General features: G+C 33.8%; 1 protein-coding gene across 2 annotated transcripts in view; it reads left to right on the top strand.

The window, feature by feature from the left end:
- Nucleotides 1-12506, top strand: part of LOC150093389 (uncharacterized) — a 176315-nt gene that overhangs the window by 65752 nt on the left and 98057 nt on the right. For both annotated transcript variants that reach the window (XM_090413565.1, XM_090413566.1), the window contains exons 7-8: nt 2747-2798; nt 8348-8435. In XM_090413565.1, coding sequence (XP_090269691.1) covers nt 2747-2798; nt 8348-8435 — 140 coding nt within the window. The remainder of the gene's footprint in view (nt 1-2746; nt 2799-8347; nt 8436-12506) is intronic.

Genomic DNA, 12506 nt, shown 5'->3' with positions numbered 1-12506 from the left:
GTTCTGACTTTTCTATCTTTAGAGATTATATGAATTTTATATTTAAAAGAGGAACATGTAAGAATGTTTTAAAGCGAATTAAAGTTGAGCAGCTCTCAGATGTGAACTGAAGACTAAAATACACAAGCATTATTCAAGAAAAAATGAAAGAGTTTGAGAACAGGAACCAAACCTTGGAGATTCAGTGGTAAGCCCCAAAGAAAACACTGATTGATTCAGCCAGAGAGGCATGTGGTGAGGTTGTCTGCAAGGATAGAAAAATCAGAACTCCATGGTGGACACAGGAAGTTAAAGGAAAAGAAGAAAGCATATCAAAAGTTCCTGGCAAATAAGTCAGCTTTTGCTCTTAGAGAATACAGAGACAAATGTAAGAAAGCTAAACACTCTATAAAATTAGCTAAACAAAAGTCATGAAAAGACTTTGGTAAGAATATAGAAAATAAATATCAAGAAGATGGCAAGATATTCTGGAGATTGTTGAAGAGAAGCTCAGAAATGGAGGAAAGAGTGCTGTTAAAGGAATTAGAGATGATAAAGGTGACATGAAAACTGGAGAAAAACATATCCTTGAAATATGGAGTAATAACTTCGAAAAATTGCTAAATGAAACAAGCAGTGATAGCACAGTGGTAAAAAACACTCAACAGGCATTCAGTCAGGAATACATATTAATACTTGAAGTAGAAAAAGCCATTAAAGGCCTGAAATGTGAAAAGGTAGCAGGAGTAGATAAATATTTGACCAGAAATGCTCTAGCATGGAGGTGTAAAAGTCTTACAGTGGTTGCACTGCATAATTCAATAGGTCTGGATAGAGGGACGAATTCCTGACGATTGGAGTTGAGCTCCAATTGTGACCATATATAAAAAGGGAAATAAAACTGAATGTGAGAATTACACAGGTATTTCTCTATTGAGTGTTCCTGATAAGATATATGGAAGTATACTTGAGAAACAGTTGAGAAGGATTGTGGAAGAAAAGCTTGGCAAAGAACAAGCTGAATTCATGCCAAATGGAGGCTGTCAGGATCAGATTTTCACTTTAAGACAAATAGTTGAGAAATCATGGGAATATAACAAAGATATATATATAAGTTTTGTAGATCTGGGAAAGACATATGACAAGGTGTCAAGACAAAAACTATTCAAAATGCTACAGTTGTATGGTGTCAATGGGGTATTATATCAAGCAATACTTAGTCTTTATTTGAGTTGTAAGTCATCAGGTAGAATTGAAGGAGTACAGGAAGATGGTTTAATGTTAAATCTGGTGTGAGACAAGGATGTACATTATCCCCTCTGTTATTCATTATCTATATGGATCACATTAAGAAGGAAAGTGGTATTAAACATGATATCAAAATTGGAGATGTTAACGTCAGCTCTTTGCTTTATGCGGATGATGTTATACTTCTGAATAAATCCGCTACAAGTCTACAAGATTCTCTGACTAAATTGAATAGCTGTTGTAATAGATATGGTATGAAGGTCAGCAATAAAAAGACAAAGACAATGAAAATAGGCATAAGCATCGAAAATATCAACTGCATTGTGAATGGAGAATCTATAGAACAAGTAAAATATTTCAGCTACTTAGGCACGATTTTTAGTGAAGATGGTAAATTGAATATGGAAATACAACAGAATCAACAGAGCTGTTATGGTAGGAAGTCAACTGAATGAATTTATACAGAATAAGAGAGAAATTAGTGAAAACACAAAATTAGCTATATACAAGGCAGCGTTTAAGCCAATTTTAACTTGTGGATCTGAGAACTGGGTTAGAAATGAAACACTTGACCAAAGACTAGAGACTGCAGATATGAGAGTCCTGAGAGAGATGTTAGGGGCATGAACAGATAGTATCAATGGCAATATCATATTAAAAATTAGGATATTAGGAAAGAACTTGAGATTGTTAGCATCCAGGAATGTATTAGCAGAACTTATCTTACGTGGTATGGACACTTAGACAGAATGGGAGAGGAAAGGTTAGCAAAACAAATTCTCTGCCAGGTTGGCAAGAAAAAGACCCAGAGGAAGACCAAGATATAGGGGGGATTGACACAGTAAAAAGTGCCTTAGAAGACAGAAATATAAGATCTGATACTGTTGGAGTCATTACAGGTAACAGATTGATTTGGAGGAAAAGGAAATTGTAGAAAGGAAGTTAATTGTGATTTAAATTTTTCATGTAGTACTATCATATCCTGTGCACCCCTTGAGGGTACATATCAGGAATTCGATGATGAACTATTGGTATTTAACATGTACTTTTTTCATTTAAACCCTAATTAAACCTTGCCAGTGATCACATGAATTAAAATATGGGAAACCAATTGTTGGTGTGAATGTAACTAAGACAATTTTACAAATCATCTTTCCTAAATTACAATAAAGAATACATGAGGTTATTGTTATGCCTACATTATTTGTGATCATCTTATATGGCAAGTATAGCACAAAATAAACATTTTGAAAAGATATTTTGAGGGTTGTCTTATATGGCTTGTGTGCCTCTCCCCCATATATGGTGCTATCTTAACTTTTGTGATGGCTCCAGGAAGCATACGTTTAATTTTGTTATTACGCTATTTCTAATTTTTCGTGTTAAGTCCGCTGACCTCTCATGAACAAGTAACTTAGTTTTTTATAAAACTAATTTATGCAATCATAGAGCTATGAATACTATCACTAAATTATTTCTAGATCACCTTATCTCTAAATATAGTGTTGTTTGTTTATAGGCGAACAAAATGACAGTGGTGTTGAGTCGGGAAAAGAAGTAGCTGAAGAACGGTTAGTAATGTCTTATAGCTCCATAAATAAATAAGAATTAATAGTATTATAGAGAAGTAAATCCTCCCTCCTAGCATCCACAAATAATAAAGATGAGTACATTACATTAATTAGAATTTGACTGGATAAAAATTTTTTTTATAGAGATTAAAGACCAAACATATCCTTGCACATCCTGAAAGAGAAGTTTGTCTTGATAAATGTTCTCGTGATGCTGGATTATTTAGTTATTTACAATCAACTCTCACTATATACAATGTAATATCTAATTACAGTCAACTCTCACTATATAGCAAACGCCACTATAACACACTCACTGTAACTAACTACTAAAATGTCCTGAACAGACTCATAGGTACATAGTGCTGTGTTAAAAGAAGTTCACTATAGCAAATTATTCTTGTTGCCCTTATGAGTTTGCTATATTGAGAGGTCGACTGTATTGTATGTACTGCACGAGCGGTACAAAGCTCAGGCTAGAAAGGTTACCAGCATAGTAAGTATGGATGGCTAAATCAGATTATGAGAAGACCTTAGCCAAGCATGTCAAAAGAAATGCAATTACAAACTATTAGCAAACTACCCTTATGAGTTTGCTATATTGAGAGTCAGCTGTATTATATGTACTGCATGAGGCTAAACTCAGGCTAGAATGCTTCCAGCATAGTAAGGAAAGCTAAATCAAATTATGATGAGACTTTAGCCAAGCAGGTCAAAAGTAATTCCAAAGAATTCTTTCACTACGTGGCAAGTAAAAGGAAGAGTGACATTCCTTTCTTTCGTGCTTACACAGTGATCAGAATACATTATCAAAAATTATGGAGTCAAGTACCGTGTTAGAGCAAAACTTCAATTTAATATAAACCAAACTGAACACTCGACTTTTCGACCTTCATATGAAGGTCATCATCTGGAGCATACACATATATACAAAGAAACAAGCTGCACTACAATCTACATGGTTTGCTAAAGTTACTGACCAACCGTTACAACAATTATTGGCCTGACCTTTGGTAAGGGGAAAAAAAAACCTTTATAAACCCTAGAATCCTATTATTATTATCTATTAGGTTACAAAATTAAATTGGGCTGGAGGGCAACATGTTTATATATATATTTATATAAAAAACTATGTGATTATACATATAAATTTCAACCAATTGGTATGGAATAGTTTCCAATAAAAGCTGAAAATTGCTTCAAGTCCTAAAGTATGCTGGAAAGTAAGTAGGCTGAATATGCCATCCAAATTCTTGGAAATTTTATGCCACCATTATTGTTGAGATTAGGGTGGTTAATCAGAATTTCACAGGCTTCTTTCAATTTTCTTTCATACCAGGTTTTTATGATAAAGAGCAGGTACTTTTCCAATCAATTTGGTGTAGGGTGTTGAGAGCATGATCTGAGAGGCCTGTTCCCCAAAATTGTTATATTTAATGTGTCTTTTGTGTTCTTTTTTATGTATAGGGATTGTATGTCTAGTTTCACCAATATAAGGTAATTTACAGGTGCAGTAGATCCTCCCATTCGCACATCCTGGAATAAACTCCAGGATGTGCGAATGGGAGGAGAGGATCCTTAGAGGAGTTGAATATGTTTTTTTATAGGTGGTTTAAAAGTGGCATTAAGATTATAATAGTGCAGGATTCTATTGATTTTTTTATGATAACCCTTTAATGTATTGGATGGCTATGATTTTACTGTAATCTATATTCTTTTTTAATTAAGTTTTATGAAGAACTTTATTAGTAGTATTTTTGTTATAGCCATTATTTATAAATGTGTTGGTAATGATCTTTAATTCTTGTTTAAGAACTTGTTGATTAGAGCAAATTGTTGTAGCTCTGTTTTTAAGGGTGTTAATGACTCCAGATTTTTGAGATGGATGGTGATATGAGTTAGCATGTATATATTAGCCAGTATGTGTTGGTTTGCAGTAAACCATGAAGGATAGAAGAGCCGAAATGTTAGGCAGAAATTTGTTCTGCAGGAGAGGCCACACGGTTGACAAACTTTAAACACATTCCTTAGCCACCTGAACAAGCAACATGAACACATACAATTTACTATTGAAATTGAAAATCAGAACTCGGTCCTGTTCCTGGATACACTGGTCACACGTCTTCCCTCAGGAACAGGAGCGAGTTCTGATTTTCAATTTCAATAGTAAATTGTACGTGTTCATGTTGCTTGTTCAGGTGGCTAAGGAATGTGCTTAAAGTTTGTCAACTGTGTGGCCTCTCCTGCAGAACAAATTTCGGCCCTCTTTGTCCACGTACTACGTTCCGGTTACTTTGTGTGGCAAAATAAATTTTACTTGCAAAAAGAAGGTACGGCCATGGGCTCACCACTCCCCCCCCCCAAATTGCTAACTTTTATATGGAAGCTTTTGAGCGAAGTGCTCTTGATTCCTTTACTCTAAAACCTACAGTGTGGCTTAGATATGTTGACAATGTTTTCGTTATCTGGACACACGGTCAACAACTACATGGTAGTTAGTTGTCTCCATAATTTTTGATAATGAAGAGTGACATTAGAAGGATAACATTAGTGGCTGCTGATGGTATTGAGATGACTGAGTCAGATGTAATAGTAGAATTAATGAGTGACCACTTTTCAAAAGTCTATCACCTGAGTGAGGATATTTCTGTGTCTTCTGTAGCAGTAACTGATATGCGAATTGATGTTAATGAATTAGAGGTACTTGACATATTACAGAATTTAAATGCAAATATTGCTATGGGTTTCAATGGGATATCAGCTCAGATGTTATGTGAATGTGCAAAAGAATTGTCAACGCTTCTTACTTGACTATTTATTATTATTATTTGTCACCTCGACGGAGTCCAAAGACTCATCGAGGGAGGGCATCCACTCTACAACTCTGTCTCTGCCACTCACAATCCACCACTTGGCCAGCCAGGATGATTTAAATTTAACTTAAGTTTGAACTTTGGTAAGGTCCCTATGGAAGGAAGGTAAAATAGTTCCTTTGCATAAAGGAGGCTCTAAAACTGCAGAAGCAAATTACAGACCAATCGCCACTTCAGGAGTGGTGGTAAAAGTATTGGAAAAGTTATTTAAAGATAGAATTCAGGAATGGGTGGATAAGAATATGAAACACTATAGGGGGGACCAACATGGTTTTGTTAAAGATTGGTCTTGTCTTAGTTAATTATTAACTTTTTATAATAGTGACAACTGAGTTGTACAAGGGGGAATTGCTACACAGTGATACTGCTGGGTTTTGCTAAGGCTTTGGACAAGATACCCAATGGAATATTACACAAATTAGACAAAATGGGGAGATATTAAACTGGTGATGTGGATTAGAGAATGGCTTATGGACAGACACCAAAAATGCAGTGTATGGAGAAGCAGAGTCCAGGATGAAGCAGGTAACCAGTGGTGTGCTACAAGGCTCTGTGCTTTGACTATTATTGTTTAATTTGTACATAAATGATATAGGCAATAGCTTGAAGAGAGATATTCAGTTGTTTGCTGATGATGCAAAGTTGGGTAGTGCAATAATTAATCAAGCTGATGTAGAGAGCTTGCAGGATGATTTTAAATAAGCTGGCAGTATGGGAAAAGATTAATATTAATACCAGAATTACGTTTAATATTTCTATTCGTAAAATTTTTCGGCTAAATTTCATAGCCATTGTCATTTGCATTTATAGGAAAACTCTAAAAAGAACAATTTAATTGAAAGCACTTGATATTATGTGTTCTATAGGCTGCAGGAGCTATTCTCCTGTAGCCTATAATATATATATATATATATATATAATAGTTCTGCATTGATAGATATTCAAAATAAATTAATTTAGTTAATTCTTTTTAAATGTAAGCAAAATTTAATTACAATTAAGAAACACATGAATAGTGAGTATTAGTTAATATAACTTCCCAAAATTGAGAAAGTTTTAGGCAGTCGCTTTTGTTCAGATTCGTGTTGTGAATGTGTGCTTCACAGCTTTCTTCTTAGAGTTTTTCCGGAAGAAAGTAATTTTGTGTAACATTTTGGTTTTGTTCCACTGAATCGTGTGTTTTGTAGAAAAAGCATGTCTTGCTAAACTGGATTCGTTGGGTTGTTTAAGAGAAATGTATTCTTGATGTTCTTCAAGACGAATTTGTGCAGATTAGCCAGTTTGCCCACAATAACATACCCAAAGAGCAGGGGATGCTGTAAACTCCAGGATAAGATAGAGGAAGATATATCTTTTGGTGAGATAAGGAATGTATTAAGGTTGCAAACTGGAGGGAATGTGACTTGTATGTTAATATGTCGAAGTAATCTTGCTATTTTTTCTGAAAGTCCCTTAACATATGGAATACAAATTCTGGTGATTTCTTCTTGATGAGGGTTAGAATGACAGTCATAATTATCATTTTTTTGATTGTTTTTTCATTTATAACTGTTAGCAATAAAGATAGTTCTGATAATAAACAGTTCTTTGTTTAGAAGAGAATCTGTAGAGCAAATTTTATGCGCTCTGTTAACTAAGGATTTGATTACACTATATTTCTGACAAGAGTGATGATGTCAGAAATATGGTGATGATTTCTGACATCATCACCAATCAATGTATTTACCAGTATGAGTTGGTTTTCTATATACTGATAACTGTAAACTACCATTTGGTTGATGTAGAATGAGAACATCCAGTAAAGCAAGACAATTGTTGGTTTCTACTTCCAGGGTAAATTTGATTCTTGGATTTATTGAATTAATATTTTCAAGTAATTCATGAAGATCAGACAAAGAGGAGTTCCATACAGACTTCCAAACACATCATCAATGTATCTGTTCCAAATTGATGGTTTGGGTGAAAAAATGTCCAGAAGATGTTGTTGTTTGAAATGTTCCATAAAATAATTGGCTAGGGATGTGGAAAGAGGAGATCCCATAGCTGTTCCCTCTATCTGTTTATACAGTTTGTTCTGACATGTGAAGTATCCTGCATTAATAACAAAGTTGCATTTTACGATATCAGGAAGAAAGTTTTTGTAAATCATTTCAATCATATCTGTCCGAAGGGTATTTGTAAAGAGAGATTACATCAAAACTTACTAGAAGATCTGTGGGTTGTAAGGATAATCCTGAAATTTTTAAAATCTATTGAATTTTTTATGAAGGAAGCAGAATTTCCAGTAAGTGTAGAAAGAAGATTAGATAATTAATTTAAGACTTTATATGTAGGATATCCTATGCAGTTCACATTAGGTCTTAACGGCACATCTTCTTTATGCAATTTAGGAAGGCCATATAGTCTAGGAGCAAAAGCATGAATTTTTAGCCTATTTTACTGTTTCTTCATCCCAAAAGGCTAAATGTCAAGGCAGAGAATGCATTTTTAAAGTATGAAACATACATAAATTAGATAGATTGAATTATATATATATAATAAGCTTGCACTACAAAAACATGAAAAATGAAAAAAAAAAAATTTTTGGTTTTCAGAAATTAAAACTTTTAATTAAAAGAGTGTCTTTTTTAAAAAAAAATTAATTATTATTGTGATTTTTGTATTTATTTTCTGCAGCATATCTCCTACAGATGTTCACAGTACATCTGTTACAGGATGTGAACCTACTCCAGAGATATTACTGTCATCTTCTCTGTCTAAAAAGGTATAATACATGTTATATACAATATAACCAGTTATTATATATGACCTACTATGTATGGGTAATCTATGTATGTAATAAGACAAATGTTAGTTAACCTAACAAACATTTTTATATATGCTGGAATTGGTTGCTTTCAAAGCATAACTCATATAATCCTCTGTTTTATATAATTGGTTTTAATCAAAGACTTTTTTGTGATATTCCAGTGATTTTCACTAGATTGAACATGACTCTAGTGAAAATTAACTACAACACACTATTCCTTTGCCCTTTCATGAAAAGAGCAAAGGAATTGTTATAGTGAGTGGGAGAGTTCTCTGAAAATAATATTTTCCATAGTGAGACTTGATTGCTCTGGTCTGTGAGACAAAGGTGCACACTATCTGCACTGTTATCATGAGGGAAAGTGGAATCAGTCCTGATATCAAAATTGGAGATGTTAATTTCAGCTTTCTACTTTATGGAGATGATGTTATACTTTTTAAGTAAATCTGGTACAAGTCTATAGGATTCCTTAGCTAAATAGATAACTGATGTAACAAATTTGAAATGAAAATCAATAAAAAGACAAATTATGAAAATAGGCAGGAGTATTGAAAACATCAGCTGTGTCCTGAATGGGAAACCTATAGAGCAATTAAAACATTTCAGCTATTTAGCACAATTTTTAGTGAAGATGGCAAATTAAATGTAATGGACAACAGAATAAGCAAAGTTCATATCGTTTAATCAAAATACCCAAGTAGCTATATACAAGTTAATGTTCAAATCAATTTTTGCTTATTGATCTGAGAGCTGGGTTAGAAATAAAGCAGTTGATCAAAGGCTGGAAGCTGCAGATACGAGAGTTCTTAAAAAAATTACGAGAGTGAAGACATGGCATCAATGGCACACGATGTTATCCTGACAACTGGTAATGCTATGACTGAAGAAAAGGTTTATCATAACTGTTAAAAATAATAATAATATTTTATTCTAATCCAACTTTCTCATATTTATTATGACTTCATGTTTATAAAGCCATGTTGCCCTTCATAGAGTATATTCTTATCCACTCATTCTATAGAAAACTATCTGTATTTTATAGAAAACTACAGTGAGCTAGGATTACCTTTTTTAAAAAAATGCTGTGACTTGAAAATTGTTCCAAACTTTGCAAAACTGAAGGAATCTTATAAAATCTCTGAGTACTCATAACATCTACCTGAACATAAGCTTATCTCTCGTCTGCAATCAACTCCGAGCAGTTAAACTTGAACTATCAATTAATATATGTCTTGTCTCCTGAACTTGTAGACCCACAACATAGTTCTTAATGTGGCTAAATGCTCTCTACAACGTTCATTTAATAAATATAACTGACATCTAAATCATAAATTCAATGGCCTTGTTGCTAAGCAAATTGCTTCTCACTTGTTACCAGATAAATGGGTAGTTAACATCTTTTGACACCCATTAACTGAAAATGAAACACTTATTCTTTCAAAAGGATTTTGCCATAGTGCCTAAAAAGATACCCTACTTAGGTTTCCTTTTTAGCATCAAACAAAACTTATTTAGTCTTTCCAGTGAATATGTGAATAATCTCCGCTTGGAAACCATTATACTTAATCCAAGCTTCTGCCATCAAACATTTCGTTGACTGAAATAAAAGCTTTACATTTCCTAAGACGTAACATTCACCTTATTATCACCAAAGCAAAGAAGGGAAAAGCTACAGTGGTCATGGATTCAGCAAATTACAAAAGGAAAATTTCTCTTTTACTATGAGATAGTTTGATATACCAGGAACTCGATCATAACTCCACCAACAGAAAACTTAAGAAATTAAACTCCTTTCTTGACAAAGTTATAAGTCTAGATGCAGACACCATAGAAAAGCTAAAAACTTATTTTGTAAGAACACTTATGTTCTATGGTTTACCAAAGATCCATAAAAAAGACACTCCACTCAATCCAATTGTAGACTGTATATATATTCTTCTACTTATTGTATAGCCAAATTTTTAGCAAATCTATGGAAATCTCATATTGGCAAGTCTTGCAAATCCATACATTCTCGATCTTCATTTTGGATTTGATATATTTGACTTTTTTTTTTGTGTGGCTTCACAAGAACGAAATTTTTATCATTTTTAGCTACCATAAATACTTTACATCCATGAATTAAATTCACTATGGAAATTGAAAAAGACACATTCTTCTCATCTGTTCCCCATCAGGTGATTTAACTACATCACTGTAGTTAAATGTGTTAAAAATGTAACGTCCAGTGAAAGCCCACTTTCACTGGACGCTACATTCTACAGTCTGCACACCATCCTTCTCAAAAGACAGGATTATAAAATCTTTATTTTGATATGCTAACACTATTATTTTGACTCTCATCAATTGCAGGAAGAACTCTTAAATATCAAAAGATATGGCTTCTCAGAAAAGACTAACCTAAACAACAAGGAAACAGTATGTCGAGTTCTAGTCCCATACATTTCAGAACTGATTTCCAGAATTCTGAAGAAATACAATTTAGTGGCTATTTTTATACCTATCAGTAAACTATCAACTGGTTTCCTTTCTTCAAAAGATGTTCACCAATATAAGTTAAGGGGATAAAAATCCCTTATTGTTTTTCAGCCAGTAAGCGAAACCTAAGATCGAAAACTACGATCTGTAACGTTTCATGCCGACGAACTGTCAGCGTATCCAAGCGTAAGTGACCACTTGGTAGTGCCACACCACGGCAAATCGTTGCAAAGGTGGAGCAAGCTCCCTCACTGTTCTTGATATTTTCTCATAATGTAAAACACACAGCTCTAAAGAGATGTAGTACTGTTTTACATTATGAGGAGAGGTCACTACCCAGACCGGTTTCAACCTTTTTTGAGGTCTCATCAGTGAGTAGCTAGACCTAGAATATCAGAGTTTAAGTGAAGAAAACTTACATACTTTTGCTATATGATTGACCGAAAGGTGTGTCACTATATTATATTATAACATAGTATATAACTAAGATGAGAAGCCAAACGGCTATTTGTTTCTGGCGAGGTTGATATAAGTTAAGGGGATAAAAATCCCTTATTGTTTTTCAGCCAGTAAGCGAAACTAAGATCGAAAAACAAAAAAAAAAAATTTAAAAAAAAGTTCACTGCATGATCATAGATAACGCTTGCTTAATTATTTATGTCTGCACTTGATGGTGATTCTAAATTATTCTTAGCTTATTTTGCTTGCATTTAACCCTAGCCAAGTCTTCTAAGCAAGATAAATTAATGATGCCAAGAAATTATATTCTTGGTTTAATCCTTTATCCAAGCTTGTGAATGAAGTAATTTCACTACTGGGAAACTTGTATATAGAGGCTAATGACTTCACATCACTAGTATCCCATAATGCAAAGCACATATTCTTACGGACATGTATAATGCTATACATTATGGGAAGGGTTGCTACCTATACTGGTTTTAACCTTTATCGAGGTGGAAAAGTAAAGGAGTGCTCATCATAGGCCTAGAGTAATTAGTATAGGGGTGCAAGAGAGCCTCATAGTATTAGGAGAAAGAAAATACAGATAGATAGTATGAGAGATAGAGAAAAGGCCTCAGCTCTTTTATATTATCATATAGCCAAAGGCTATCAGTTTTCATTTTTCACCAAACTCATATAGATGAACAACCAAAAAACTAATTGAAACTGAAATGCAAAGATGACTGATACCTGGGTGGTTAACCTTATCTGAGTTAACTGCCTTGAGTTCACCTTCTCTGCCTGGGATTGCTCTCCAGTCATTCCTCCAATTGACTATAAGACCACATTGAATTAAGAAGATGGGATTATTTAAAAAATCTCTCATAGCAAAAGTAGACAGAATTTATCTCTCCCTGGTGAATATTGCATAATGTGGATGGTCTACGCCATCTAATCTAGTCAAAAATTTGCTATCTCCTAGAATGCTTCTTTCTAAATACAAAAATCGTCTTAATTAACAATAAAATCTCCATAATGCAATATTATAAAACATTTGGATGTCATATTGCTGGTTTTCAAATCCATGTTTCTTTCTAACCTTCCACA

Source organism: Typopeltis vanoorti, chromosome 24 (assembly GCF_054136105.1).
Source record: "Typopeltis vanoorti isolate ZY-2024b chromosome 24, IOZ_Tvanoo_1.0, whole genome shotgun sequence".
Lineage (NCBI taxonomy): Eukaryota > Metazoa > Arthropoda > Arachnida > Uropygi > Thelyphonidae > Typopeltis > Typopeltis vanoorti.
This window is presented reverse-complemented; position numbering and strand designations above follow the sequence as displayed.